The sequence below is a fragment of the Procambarus clarkii genome, chromosome 36 (genome assembly GCF_040958095.1).
Source record: "Procambarus clarkii isolate CNS0578487 chromosome 36, FALCON_Pclarkii_2.0, whole genome shotgun sequence".
NCBI lineage: Eukaryota > Metazoa > Arthropoda > Malacostraca > Decapoda > Cambaridae > Procambarus > Procambarus clarkii.
The window spans coordinates 2,478,576-2,494,439 of record NC_091185.1 but is presented as its reverse complement, the minus strand read 5'-3'; the positions used below and the strand labels follow the sequence as shown (position 1 = coordinate 2,494,439).

Here is a 15,864-nt window from a genome sequence, read left to right as displayed (position 1 = left end):
CCAATTTAGGGGGTTGACAGCCAATTTAGGGGGTTGACAGTCAATTTAGGGGGTTAACAGTCAATTTAGGGGTTGACAGTCAATTTAGGGGGTAGACAGTCAATTTATAGGGTTGACAGTCAATTTAGGAGGTTGACAGTCAATTTAGAGGGTTGACAGTCAATTTAAGGGGTCGACAGCCAATTTAGGGGGTTGACAGCCAATTTAGGGGGTTGACAGCCAATTTAGGGGGTTGACAGCCAATTTAGAGGGTTGACAGTCAATTTAGGGGGCAGACAATCAATTAAGGGAGCTGATCGCCAATTAAGAGTTGACTATTAGTTAAGGGAGTTGATTGTGCCAAATCATGTTCTTCATTGTTTGGGGGGGGATAGAAGGGGGGGGGATGGGAGAAGGAGGACGGGAGGCTGGGGGGGGGGATGGGAGAAGGAGGACTGGAGGCTGGGGGGGGGGATGGGAGAAGGAGGACTGGAGGCTGGGGGGGGGGGATGGGAGAAGGAGGACGGGAGGCTGGGGGGGGGATGGGAGAAGGAGGACGGGAGGCTGGGGGGGGGATGGGAGAAGGAGGACGGGAGGCTGGGGGGGGGGATGGGCGAAGGAGGACGGGAGGCTGGGGGGGGGATGGGAGGAGGAGGACGGGAGGCTGGGGGGGGGGATGGGAGAAGGAGGACGGGAGGCTGGGGGGGGGATGGGAGAAGGAGGACGGGAGGCTGGGGGGGGGATGGGAGAAGGAGGACGGGAGGCTGGGGGGGGGGATGGGAGAAGGAGGACGGGAGGCTGGGGGGGGGATGGGAGAAGGAGGACGGGAGGCTGGGGGGGGGGGATGGGAGAAGGAGGACGGGAGGCTGGGGGGGGATGGGAGAAGGAGGACGGGAGGCTGGGGGGGGGATGGGAGAAGGAGGACGGGAGGCTGGGGGGGGGATGGGAGAAGGAGGACGGGAGGCTGGGGGGGGGATGGGAGAAGGAGGACGGGAGGCTGGGGGGGGGGGATGGGAGAAGGAGGACGGGAGGCTGGGGGGGGGATGGGAGAAGGAGGACGGGAGGCTGGGGGGGGGATGGGAGGAGGAGGACGGGAGGCTGGGGGGGGGGATGGGAGAAGGAGGACGGGAGGCTGGGGGGGGGATGGGAGGAGGAGGACGGGAGGCTGGGGGGGGGGGATGGGAGAAGGAGGACGGGAGGCTGGGGGGGGGATGGGAGAAGGAGGACTGGAGGCTGGGGGGGGGGATGGGAGAAGGAGGACGGGAGGCTGGGGGGGGGATGGGAGGAGGAGGACGGGAGGCTGGGGGGGGGGATGGGAGAAGGAGGACGGGAGGCTGGGGGGGGGATGGGAGAAGGAGGACTGGAGGCTGGGGGGGGGGATGGGAGAAGGAGGACGGGAGGCTGGGGGGGGGATGGGAGGAGGAGGACTGGAGGCTGGGGGGGGGGGATGGGAGAAGGAGGACGGGAGGCTGGGGGGGGGATGGGAGGAGGAGGACGGGAGGCTGGGGGGGGGGATGGGAGAAGGAGGACGGGAGGCTGGGGGGGGGATGGGAGGAGGAGGACGGGAGGCTGGGGGGGGGATGGGAGAAGGAGGACGGGAGGCTGGGGGGGGGATGGGAGAAGGAGGACTGGAGGCTGGGGGGGGGGGATGGGAGAAGGAGGACGGGAGGCTGGGGGGGGGGGGATGGGAGAAGGAGGACGGGAGGCTGGGGGGTGGATGGGAGGAGGAGGACGGGAGGCTGGGGGGGGGATGGGAGAAGGAGGACGGGAGGCTGGGGGGGGGATGGGAGAAGGAGGACGGGAGGCTGGGGGGGGGGATGGGAGAAGGAGGACGGGAGGCTGGGGGGGGGGGATGGGAGAAGGAGGACGGGAGGCTGGGGGGGGGATGGGAGAAGGAGGACGGGAGGCTGGGGGGGGGATGGGAGAAGGAGGACGGGAGGCTGGGGGGGGGATGGGAGAAGGAGGACGGGAGGCTGGGGGGGGGATGGGAGAAGGAGGACGGGAGGCTGGGGGGGGGATGGGAGAAGGAGGACGGGAGGCTGGGGGGGGGATGTATTTAATGCAACAAAAATAATTTGTAATTTTATAAAAAAAATACAACAAGCAATTCTATAAATTTTTATGGTTTTACAACTTTCGTTGGATTCTGGCGACCAGTTATACACAATATATATATATGAGGAGCGTGAATACATTAGAAACATGTCACATACAGCGTCAATATCCGGCCTGGGGAATACATTAGACACATGTCACATACAGCGTCAATATCCTGCCTGGGGAATACATTAGACACATGTCACATACAGCGTCAATATCCTGCCTGGGGAATACATTAGAAACATGTCACATACAGCGTCAATATCCGGCCTGGGGAATACATTAGACACATGTCACATACAGCGTCAATATCCGGCCTGGGGAATACATTAGACACATGTCACATACAGCGTCAATATCCGGCCTGGGGAATACATTAGACACATGTCACATACAGCGTCAATATCCGGCCTGGGGAATACATTAGACACATGTCACATACAGCGTCAATATCCGGCCTGGGGAATACATTAGACACATGTCACATACAGCGTCAATATCCTGCCTGGGGAATACATTAGACACATGTCACATACAGCCTCAATATCCGGCCTGGGGAATACATTAGACACATGTCACATACAGCGTCAATATCCGGCCTGGGGAATACATTAGACACATGTCACATACAGCGTCAATATCCGGCCTGGGGAATACATTAGACACATGTCACATACAGCGTCAATATCCGGCCTGGGGAATACATTAGACACATGTCACATACAGCGTCAATATCCTGCCTGGGGAATACATTAGACACATGTCACATACAGCCTCAATATCCGGCCTGGGGAATACATTAGACACATGTCACATACAGCGTCAATATCCGGCCTGGGGAATACATTAGACACATGTCACATACAGCGTCAATATCCGGCCTGGGGAATACATTAGACACATGTCACATACAGCGTCAATATCCGGCCTGGGGAATACATTAGACACATGTCACATACAGCGTCAATATCCTGCCTGGGGAATACATTAGACACATGGTACATACAGCGTCAATATCCTGCCTGGGGAATACATTAGACACATGTCACATACAGCGTCAATATCCGGCCTGGGGAATACATTAGACACATGTCACATACAGCGTCAATATCCTGCCTGGGGAATACATTAGACACATGTCACATACAGCGTCAATATCCTGCCTGGGGAATACATTAGACACATGGTACATACAGCGTCAATATCCTGCCTGGGGAATACATTAGACACATGTCACATACAGCGTCAATATCCTGCCTGGGGAATACATTAGACACATGTCACATACAGCCTCAATATCCGGCCTGGGGAATACATTAGACACATGTCACATACAGCGTCAATATCCGGCCTGGGGAATACATTAGACACATGTCACATACAGCGTCAATATCCGGCCTGGGGAATACATTAGACACATGTCACATACAGCGTCAATATCCTGCCTGGGGAATACATTAGACACATGTCACATACAGCGTCAATATCCGGCCTGGGGAATACATTAGACACATGGTACATACAGCGTCAATATCCTGCCTGGGGAATACATTAGACACATGTCACATACAGCGTCAATATCCTGCCTAGGGAATACATTAGACACATGTCACATACAGCCTCAATATCCGGCCTGGGGAATACATTAGACACATGTCACATACAGCCTCAATATCCGGCCTGGGGAATACATTAGACACATGTCACATACAGCGTCAATATCCTGCCTAGGGAATACATTAGACACATGTCACATACAGCGTCAATATCCGGCCTGGGGAATACATTAGACACATGTCACATACAGCGTCAATATCCGGCCTGGGGAATACATTAGACACATGTCACATTCAGCGTCAATATCCGGCCTGGGGAATACATTAGACATATGTCACATTCAGCGTCAATATCCTGCCTAGGGAATACATTAGACACATGTCACATACAGCCTCAATATCCGGCCTGGGGAATACATTAGACACATGTCACATACAGCGTCAATATCCTGCCTGGGGAATACATTAGACACATGTCACATTCAGCGTCAATATCCGGCCTGGGGAATACATTAGACACATGTCACATTCAGCGTCAATATCCTGCCTGGGGAATACATTAGACATATGTCACATACAGCGTCAATATCCTGCCTGGGGAATACATTAGACACATGTCACATACAGCGTCAATATCCTGCCTGGGGAGTACATTAGACACATGTCACATACAGCGTCAATATCCTGCCTGGGGAATACATTAGACACATGGTACATACAGCGTCAATATCCTGCCTGGGGAATACATTAGACACATGTCACATACAGCCTCAATATCCGGCCTGGGGAATACATTAGACACATGTCACATACAGCGTCAATATCCTGCCTGGGGAATACATTAGACACATGTCACATTCAGCGTCAATATCCGGCCTGGGGAATACATTAGACACATGTCACATTCAGCGTCAATATCCTGCCTGGGGAATACATTAGACATATGTCACATACAGCGTCAATATCCTGCCTGGGGAATACATTAGACACATGTCACATACAGCGTCAATATCCTGCCTGGGGAGTACATTAGACACATGTCACATACAGCGTCAATATCCTGCCTGGGGAATACATTAGACACATGGTACATACAGCGTCAATATCCTGCCTGGGGAATACATTAGACACATGTCACATACAGCCTCAATATCCGGCCTGGGGAATACATTAGACACATGTCACATACAGCCTCAATATCCGGCCTGGGGAATACATTAGACACATGTCACATACAGCCTCAATATCCGGCCTGGGGAATACATTAGACACATGTCACATACACCGTCAATATCCGGCCTGGGGAATACATTAGACACATGTCACATACAGCGTCAATATCCTGCCTGGGGAATACATTAGACACATGTCACATACAGCGTCAATATCCGGCCTGGGGAATACATTAGACACATGTCACATACAGCGTCAATATCCGGCCTGGGGAATACATTAGACACATGTCACATACAGCGTCAATATCCGGCCTGAGGAATACATTAGACACATGTCACATACAGCGTCAATATCCGGCCTGGGGAATACATTAGACACATGTCACATACACCGTCAATATCCGGCCTGAGGAATACATTAGACACATGTCACATACAGCGTCAATATCCGGCCTGAGGAATACATTAGACACATGTCACATACAGCGTCAATATCCGGCCTGAGGAATACATTAGACACATGTCACATACACCGTCAATATCCGGCCTGGGGAATACATTAGACACATGTCACATACAGCGTCAATATCCTGCCTGGGGAATACATTAGACACATGTCACATACAGCGTCAATATCCGGCCTGGGGAATACATTAGACACATGTCACATACAGCGTCAATATCCGGCCTGGGGAATACATTAGACACATGTCACATACAGCGTCAATATCCGGCCTGAGGAATACATTAGACACATGTCACATACAGCGTTAATATCCGGCCTGAGGAATACATTGGACACATGTCACATACACCGTCAATATCCGGCCTGAGGAATACATTAGACACATGTCACATACAGCGTCAATATCCGGCCTGAGGAATACATTAGACACATGTCACATACACCGTCAATATCCGGCCTGGGGAATACATTAGACACATGTCACATACAGCGTCAATATCCTGCCTGGGGAATACATTAGACACATGTCACATACAGCGTCAATATCCGGCCTGGGGAATACATTAGACACATGTCACATACAGCGTCAATATCCGGCCTGGGGAATACATTAGACACATGTCACATACAGCGTCAATATCCGGCCTGAGGAATACATTAGACACATGTCACATACAGCGTTAATATCCGGCCTGAGGAATACATTGGACACATGTCACATACACCGTCAATATCCGGCCTGAGGAATACATTAGACACATGTCACATACACCGTCAATATCCGGCCTGAGGAATACATTAGACACATGTCACATACACCGTTAATATCCGGCCTGGGGAATACATTAGACACATGTCACATACACCGTTAATATCCGGCCTGGGAATACATTAGACACATGTCACATACACCGTTAATATCCGGCCTGAGGAATACATTAGACACATGTCACATACAGCGTCAATATCCGGCCTGAGGAATACATTAGACACATGTCACATACACCGTCAATATCCGGCCTGAGGAATACATTAGACACATGTCACATACACCGTCAATATCCGGCCTGAGGAATACATTAGACACATGTCACATACACCGTTAATATCCGGCCTGAGGAATACATTAGACACATGTCACATACACCGTTAATATCCGGCCTGGGAATACATTAGACACATGTCACATACACCGTTAATATCCGGCCTGAGGAATACATTAGACACATGTCACATACAGCGTCAATATCCGGCCTGAGGAATACATTAGACACATGTCACATACACCGTCAATATCCGGCCTGGGGAATACATTAGACACATGTCACATACATCATTAATATCCGGCCTGAGGAATACATTAGACACATGTCACATACAGCGCCAATTCATATCTTTGTAAGGCTCACGTTGGCACTTTTCAAAAATAAATTTTAAAGTGTTCGATTTTATAAATCCCTTTAAAGTTGGTGTGAGTGTCCAATAGTCTTGTTATTTGCTAAATAAAGACCCAATTTTGTAGCTTTACAACGATTGGTTTCAAAACATATTTTTAAAATGCGCGCGCGCGTGTGCTCACTTAGTTGTGCTCACTTAGTTGTGCTTACCGGAGTTGAGCTATGGCTTTTTTTTTTCAAAAAACACACACATCCCCAGGAAGCAGCCCGTAGCACCTATCTAACTCCCAGGCACCTATTTACTGCTTGGAGAACAGGTGCATCATTTTGGTCATTTGCCCGTACGACCGAAAGTGAATGTAATTTAACAATTAAAAAAAAAAGAAAATAAATTTTTTATTTTTTTTTTTGAACAACAGTAAGTTAAGGGTTCTCTGATAGGTTAGGTGGGCAGGAAATTCTCATAAAGTTTCAAAACGTTATGAAAAACGCTAATTGAAAGTTTCCTCTCCTAACCTTACCGAGTAGGCCGGACGACTCAAACAAAAAACAGAACAGTACGTCACTTTTGTGAGTCGATTTCATTTCAAATTACGTCGAAATTTGGCCATAGCGGCGCATACGAGCAAAAAGTGACGTTATTTTTAAGAGGACGGGTTGAACATCCGGACTGTGGTGTAATAGAGTGCTATGTCCCCCTACTGTAGTCGACGGCTGTACCGGAGTTTTGGTCCACTTTTGGTTACAGCCGCAGCGTGAAGCACAAGGTTCTGCACGACCAGAGACGACGCCCGTCTTGAAGGGACGACGCCCGTCTTGAAGGGACGACGCCCGTCTTGAAGGGACGACGCCCGTCTTGAAGGGACGACGCCCGTCTTGAAGGGACGACGCCCGTCTTGAAGAGACGACGACGACCGTCTTGAAGGGACGACGCCCGTCTTGAAGGGACGACGCCCGTCTTGAAGGGACGGCGCCCGTCTTGAAGGGACGACGCCCGTCTTGAAGGGACGACGCCCGTCTTGAAGGGACGACGCCCGTCTTGAAGGGACGACGCCCGTCTTGAAGGGACGACGCCCGTCTTGAAGGGACGACGCCCGTCTTGAAGGGACGGCGCCCGTCTTGAAGGGACGGCGCCCGTCTTGAAGGGACGACGCCCGTCTTGAAGGGACGACGCCCGTCTTGAAGGGACGACGCCCGTCTTGAAGGGACGACGCCCGTCTTGAAGGGACGACGCCCGTCTTGAAGGGACGACGCCCGTCTTTAAGGGACGACGCCCGTCTTGAAGGGACGACGCCCGTCTTGAAGGGACGACGCCCGTCTTGAAGGGACGACGCCCGTCTTGAAGGGACGACGCCCGTCTTGAAGGGACGACGCCCGTCTTGAAGAGCTACCATACACAGCGCCACCAACAGTTTAAAAGCACGAAATCCAATTTTAAGATCCGGAACAGAATTCGTAGAGCTTCTTGATGGACGCAGGTGGCGGGGAAGCGGTTCATTGCTCGTTAGTGCATTAATGATGTCGTTTGTTGGTTGATATTGTGCTTGAAGATGAGGCGGGGGGGGGGGAACTAGAGGAAAAGTTGAAGGAGAGAGAGGACCACTGGAAGAGGGGAACCAGTGGTGGAAGAGGAACCAGTGGTGGAAGAGGGGAACCAGTGGTGGAAGAGGAACCAGTGGTGGAAGAGGAACCAGTGGTGGAAGAGGAACCAGTGGTGGAAGAGGAACCAGTGGTGGAAGAGGGGAACCAGTGGTAGAAGAGGAACCAGTGGTGGAAGAGGAACCAGTGGTGGAAGCTGACTCCAAACACATATATATATAGATATGATAAAGCCCAATAATCTAATAAAGGAACATGCACACACACCAGTAGATAGAGAGTCGAGAGGCGGGACCAAAGAGCCGGAGCTCAACCTCCCCCAACAAGCACAACCTGGTGAGCACACACCCACGTCACAGCGAGGCTCCTGGTCCCCGCCTGACGGCCGGACACACATGCTTCACCCTCGACAAGACTCGTAGTGTTGATAATTTTTATAGTTTTTCTCATTAACTGGTGGGAAGGAGAGGGGGGGAGGTTGGGGGGCATGTGGTGTGTGGGGCGGACGAGGGGGGGATGTGGGGAGCCTGTGGCTTGTGTGTGTAGGGGGGGGGGTAGGGATGGAGGGGATAGATATTGGTAAGGACGAAGACTAGAACTGGAGTATGAGAAGGAATGAAGGGGCGAGTAAGGATAGAGGTAGAAAACAGATGGGGATATAATGTTTTGTTTTCGTTTCCCTTCTCCCCTGCACCTCTTCGTTTCTCCCCTGCACCTCTTCGTTTCTCCCCTGCACCTCTTCGTTTCTCCCCTGCACCTCTTCGTTTCTCCCCTGCACCTCTTCGTTAGAGCCCTGTCCTCAGCTACACACCTGGCACTATCTCAGCAAGGACTAGCACGTGTATAACACACACACACACACACACACACACACACACACACACACACACACACACACACACACACACACACACGAGGCAGAAACAAATGGGCAAAGTTTCTTTCACCCTAAGTGCCCCTGTTACCTAGCAGTAAATAGGTACCTGGGAGTTAGTCAGCTGTCACGGGCTGCTTCCTGGGGTGTGTGTGTGTGGTGTGTGGGAAAAAAAAGTAGTTAGTAAACAGTTGATTGACAGTTGAGAGGCGGGCCGAAAGAGCAAAGCTCAACCCCCGCAAAACACAACTAGTAAACACACACACCTGGTCTCACGGCTGGGCTTACTGGCCTCTCTTATGAATCCTCTACTCTCCCACCTCTTTCCTCTTTCTCATCTAATTTCCCTTCTCCTCCTCTTCCTCTGCCACCACCAGTCTTTCTGTTTGCACTATTCATTCATTCCTCAAAACCTTCAGTTTAGTTGGCTCCCTAATTATGTCTCATAAAAATGAGAAGGGGGAAGAGGGTGATAAGATGGGAGAGGGGGGTCTTTCCCCCCCCGCTCCCCCCTCGTCATGGGGGTTAATGGGGCGAATAGCCCCCCCCCCTCTCTCACACCACCCCTCACCTCTCCCCCCCCCATGACCTAGCTTCCTCCTCTCCCTCGACCGCAGAAAACTCTCCCCCTTCAGGTCCGCTGTGATTTAAATAGGTTGATTTAGGGGGCTTGAACCCCTCCAAATCAAAGAGGGGGGGGTGATTTAAATAGGGGTTGATTTAGCTGCTATATGAGGACAAGGAGCTGGCATATGAGGTCAAGGAGCTGGGGATATGAGGACAAGAAGCTGGGATATGACGACAAGAGACTTGGGATATAAGGACAAGGAGCTGGAGTATGAGGACAAGAAACTGGGATATGAGGACAAGGAGCTGAGATATAAGGACAAGGAGCTGGAATATGAGGACAAGGAGCTGGAATATGAGGACAAGGATCTGGGGATATGAGGACAAGAAGCTGGAATACGAGAACACAACATGAGGATGAGGTAAAGCAAAGGTGCCAACCACTCACACCACTGGGGATCAAACGACCACCCTTTAAGAAGCGGGGCTGTCACTCTACCCATCAATCCAAGTGGATGGAAGATTGCCTTTTAAAAAAATATATAAAAGCCCTGACATCAGGACCATGGCCATAACAGTCGGGTGGATCATACAAAAGCTGAATTTTAGTGTAAGAGAGAAATGATTTCATTTTTAAATGTTGAAGTCTAACATTCTTATGTTCTTGCGTTATCTTACGTGATAAATATTATTCAGTTATCTTAAATGTTGGCGATAACAAACACGGTAATTAACACTCGGCAGTTGAAAAGTCTCCTGGATTTGTGGAGTCGAGCTTCTGCTCTTAAGCCCCGCCTTTAAGATCATAATTAATTCAATGCAGTTATATATATTTTGCTCCAGTTTTCTTTTCATATTTATATTTACAATTGTTTATTGAATTGTCTGCGACAACTTCATTTATTCTCACCCATTTATTTACGACTCAAAAAAGTTCTTCCTGACATCTATGATGTATCTGCCTTTTCAATTACAATTATGTTCTCTCGTCCTACTGTTCCTTAATTGGGATATTACTTATATATCTACTTTGTCAATTCCTCTTAGTATCTTGTATGTCGTTATCATGTCTGCCGTACTCCTCATTTCCTCCAGTCGAGTAAGATCCAGTTCCCTCAGTCTTTCCTTATAGCTCAGTCCCCTTAGCTCGGGAACGAGGCTTGTTGCACATTTATGGACCTTATCTTATCTTATCTTGTTATATTTATTGTTTCTTTAGTCAGAGGTTCCAGGCCGGTGCTGCATACTCAATAACGGGTCTCACGAAGGTTGTATACAGCACTCGGAAGGGATCTTTGTCCAAGTTGGTGAAGGATAACGGGACGTTTGTCAGTGTGGCATATGCTGCCCTTGTTATCCTGCTGATGTCTGCCTCTGGTGTTATCCTGCTGATGTCTGCCTCTGGTGTTATCCTGCTGATGTCTGCCTCTGGTGTTATCCTGTTGATGTCTGCCTCTGCTGATATCTGCCTCTGGTGTTATCCTGCTGATGTCTGCCTCTGGTGTTATCCTGCTGATGTCTGCCTCTGCTGATATCTGCCTCTGGTGTTATCCTGCTGATGTCTGCCTCTGGTGTTATCCTGCTGATGTCTGCCTCTGGTGTTATCCTGTTGATGTCTGCCTCTGCTGATGTCTGCCTCTGGTGTTATCCTGCTGATATCTGCCTCTGGTGTTATCCTGCTGATGTCTGCCTCTGGTGTTATCCTGTTGATGTCTGCCTCTGGTGTTATCCTGTTGATGTCTGCCTCTGGTGTTATCCTGTTGATGTCTGCCTCTGGTGTTATCCTGTTGATGTCTGCCTCTGGTGTTATCCTGCTGATGTCTGCCTCTGGTGTTATCCTGTTGATGTCTGCCTCTGCTGATGTCTGCCTCTGGTGTTATCCTGCTGATATCTGCCTCTGGTGTTATCCTGTTGATGTCTGCCTCTGCTGATGTCTGCCTCTGGTGTTATCCTGTTGATGTCTGCCTCTGCTGATGTCTGCCTCTGGTGTTATCCTGCTGATGTCTGCCTCTGCTGATATCTGCCTCTGGTGTTATCCTGCTGATGTCTGCCTCTGGTGTTATCCTGCTGATGTCTGCCTCTGGTGTTATCCTGTTGATGTCTGCCTCTGCTGATGTCTGCCTCTGGTGTTATCCTGCTGATATCTGCCTCTGGTGTTATCCTGCTGATGTCTGCCTCTGGTGTTATCCTGTTGATGTCTGCCTCTGGTGTTATCCTGTTGATGTCTGCCTCTGGTGTTATCCTGTTGATGTCTGCCTCTGGTGTTATCCTGTTGATGTCTGCCTCTGGTGTTATCCTGCTGATGTCTGCCTCTGGTGTTATCCTGTTGATGTCTGCCTCTGCTGATGTCTGCCTCTGGTGTTATCCTGCTGATATCTGCCTCTGGTGTTATCCTGTTGATGTCTGCCTCTGCTGATGTCTGCCTCTGGTGTTATCCTGTTGATGTCTGCCTCTGCTGATGTCTGCCTCTGGTGTTATCCTGCTGATATCTGCCTCTGGTGTTATCCTGCTGATGTCTGCCTCTGGTGTTATCCTGTTGATGTCTGCCTCTGGTGTTATCCTGTTGATGTCTGCCTCTGGTGTTATCCTGTTGATGTCTGCCTCTGGTGTTATCCTGCTGATATCTGCCTCTGGTGTTATCCTGCTGATATCTGCCTCTGGTGTTATCCTGCTGATATCTGCCTCTGGTGTTATCCTGCTGATATCTGCCTCTGGTGTTAGGTTTCCAATTATGTTCACTCCTAAATCTTTCTCTTTCTCAGAAGGTGGAACTAGCTTTCCCTTCGTCCTGTACTGTATATGAGGTCCTCTTCCGCCAATTCTTTTCCTCATAATCTTGCATTGGTCGGGGTTAAAGTCTAGTAGCCATTTATCAGCCCATATCTGGGGATTTTCTAATCTATCGTATAGTGTATTGCAGTCTTCCTCAATTCTAATTTTCCTCGGGAGTTCTGAATCAATAAAACAGGGATAAAAGTGAGCTTACTTGATCTGTTGAGTCGTGTACCTACATCGAGAGCAGGACGGGCCCCAGTACCGACCCTTAAGGTACTCCAATCCTTATTAATCATCCTAATACGATGATCTATTTTTTTCAGTTTATGTAGGAGGAGGTTATTGCCAGAGCAGTGTTATCAGCAGGATTTTTTTAGCAATCCAGGAAAATGCAGTTCGCTAGATCTCTCTGTCAGTGTGTGTGTGTGTACTCACCTATTTGTGATTGCGGAGGTTGAGCTCTGGCTCTTTGGTCCCGCCTCTCAACCGTCAATCAAGTGGTGTACAGATTCCTGAGCCTACTGGGCTCTATCATATCTACATTTAAAACTGTGTATGGAGTCAGCCTCCACCACATCACTGCCTAATGCATTCCACCTGTTAACTACTCTGACACTGAAAAAGTTCTTTCTAACGTCCCTGTGGCTCATTTTGGGTACTCAGTTTCCACCTCTGTTCTTTTGTTCGCGTACCACTCGTGTTAAACAGTTTATCTCATATCTACCCTGTCAATTCCTCTGAGAATTTTGTAGGTATTGATCATGTCTCCCCATACTCTTCTGTCTTCCAGTGTCGTAAGGTGCATTTCCCGCAGCCTTTCTTCGTAACTCATGCCTCTTAGTTCTGGGACTAGTCTAGTGGCATATCTGTGAACTTTTTCCACCTTCGTCTTGTGCTTGACAAGGTACGGGCTCCATGCTGGGGCCGCATACTCCAGGATTGGTCTTACATATGTGGTATACAAGGTTCTGAATGATTCCTTACACAGGTTCCTGAAGGCAGTTCTGATGTTAGCCAGCCTCGCATACGCCGCAGACGTTATTCTTTTTATGTGGGCTTCAGGAGACAGGTTTGGTGTGATATCAACTCCTAGATCTTTCTCTCTGTCTGTTTCATGAAGTACTTCATCTCCCATTCTGTATCCTGTGTCTGGCCTCCTGTTCTCCTGTGTGTGTGTGTGTGTGTGTGTGTGTGTGTGTGTGTGTGTGTGTGTGTGTGTGTGTGTGTGTGTGTGTGTGTGTGTGTGTGTGTGTGTGTGTTTCTGGGAAGCCAGTATAAATAACCAGGAACAAGCACATCCGGGACGTGCAAAATACCTGACCTGTCTCTAATCTTTGCACCATATTAGCGTCTCTGGCAACCTGAGGGCGCGTGGTTGTAGGAGGGCACGTGGTTGTAGGAGGGCACGTGGTTGTAGGAGGGCACGTGGTTGTAGGAGGGCGAGTGGTTGTAGGAGGGCGCGTGGTTGTAGGAGGGCGTGGTTGTAGGAGGGCGCGTGGTTGTAGGAGGGCACGTGGTTGTAGGAGGGCGCGTGGTTGTAGGAGGGCGCGTGGATGTAGGAGGGCACGTGGTTGTAGGAGAACACGTGGATGTAGGAGGGCACGTGGTTGTAGGAGGGCGCGTGGTTGTAGGAGGGCGCGTGGTTGTAGGAGGGCGCGTGGTTGTAGGAGGGCGCGTGGTTGTAGGAGGGCACGTGGTTGTAGGAGGGCGTGGTTGTAGGAGGTCACGTGGTTGTAGGAGGGCGCGTGGTTGTAGGAGGGCACGTGGTTGTAGGAGGGCGCGTGGTTGTAGGAGGGCGTGGTTGTAGGAGGGCACGTGGTTGTAGGAGGGCGTGGTTGAAGGAGGGCGTGGTTGTAGGAGGGCACGTGGTTGTAGGAGGGCGTGGTTGTAGGAGGGCGCGTGGTTGTAGGAGGGCGTGGTTGTAGGAGGGCACGTGGTTGTAGGAGGGCGTGGTTGAAGGAGGGCACGTGGTTGTAGGAGGGCGTGGTTGAAGGAGGGCGTGGTTGTAGGAGGGCACGTGGTTGTAGGAGGGCACGTGGTTGTAGGAGGGCGTGGTTGTAGGAGGGCGTGGTTGTAGGAGGGCGTGGTTGAAGGAGGGCGTGGTTGTAGGAGGGCACGTGGTTGTAGGAGGGCGTGGTTGTAGGAGGGCGCGTGGTTGTAGGATGGCGTGGTTGTAGGAGGGCGTGGTTGTAGGAGGGCGTGGTTGTAGGAGGGCGTGGTTGTAGGAGGGCGTGGTTGTAGGAGGGCGTGGTTGTAGGAGGGCGTGGTTGTAGGAGGGCGTGGTTGTAGGAGGGCACGTGGTTGTAGGAGGGCGCGTGGTTGTAGGAGGGCGTGGTTGTAGGAGGGCGTGGTTGTAGGAGGGCACGTGGTTGTAGGAGGGCGTGGTTGTAGGAGGGCGTGGTTGTAGGAGGGCGTGGTTGTTGGAGGGCACGTGGTTGTAGGAGGGCGTGGTTGTAGGAGGGCGTGGTTGTAGGAGGGCGTGGTTGTAGGAGGGCGTGGTTGTAGGAGGGCGTGGTTGTAGGAGGGCACGTGGTTGTAGGAGGGCGTGGTTGTAGGAGGGCGTGGTTGTAGGAGGGCGTGGTTGTAGGAGGGCGTGGTTGTAGGAGGGCGTGGTTGTAGGAGGGCGTGGTTGTAGGAGGGCGTGGTTGTAGGAGGGCACGTGGTTGTAGAAGGGCACGTGGTTGTAGGAGGGCGCGTGGTTGTAGGAGGGCGTGGTTGTAGGAGGGCGTGGTTGTAGGAGGGCACGTGGTTGTAGGAGGGCGTGGTTGTAGGAGGGCGTGGTTGTAGGAGGGCGTGGTTGTAGGAGGGCGTGGTTGTAGGAGGGCGCATGGTTGTAGGAGGGCACGTGTTGTGTTTACATACAACAGCTGACCACGCCATCTTTAGCCTACTCTAAGAGTACCACATCTCTTTGTTTACCTCACTCTTCCCCCCCCCCTCCCCCATCTCCCCAACTGCTGTCGTGAGCATGTTTGGAATTAGGTAAACTGGTGACTGGTTGTAGGGGAGAGGGCGTGACTTACTTGCATTAACCACGCCCACTGGCACTTCTTGCTATCTCCCTCTCTCTGACTCTGTCTCTCTGTCTCTCTGTCTCTCTTTATCTCTGTCTCTCTGTCTCTCTCTCTCTGTCTCTCTCTTTCTGTCTCTCTCTCTCTCTTTCTGTCTCTCTCTCTCTCTCTCTCTCTCTCTCTCTCTCTCTCTCTCTCTCTCTCTCTCTCTCTCTCTCTCTCTCTCTCTCTCTCTCTCTCTCTCTCTCTCTCTCTTCAACCTAACCACCACCACCACACACACACAAACTGCTATATAGCCATAGGAGGAGGAAAACAACAGTGTAAGAACAGGTGATGAAACTGAAAAAGGGAGAGAATGGGTA

General features: G+C 50.9%; 1 protein-coding gene across 1 annotated transcript; it reads right to left on the bottom strand.

Moving 5' to 3' along the window:
* Positions 1–13,832: 13,832 nt before the first annotated feature.
* Positions 13,833–15,368, bottom strand: LOC138371544 (uncharacterized). Its single transcript, XM_069336421.1, has one exon. It carries the CDS (start codon positions 15,366–15,368, stop codon positions 13,833–13,835), a length of 1,536 nt encoding a protein of 511 aa, XP_069192522.1.
* Between the last annotated feature and the right edge of the window lie 496 nt (positions 15,369–15,864).

Excerpts from the sequence above, each read along its gene's own strand:
- LOC138371544 (XM_069336421.1), bottom strand. The coding sequence starts at position 15,368 with ATGGCGTGGTCAGCTGTTGTATGTAAACACAACACGTGCCCTCCTACA.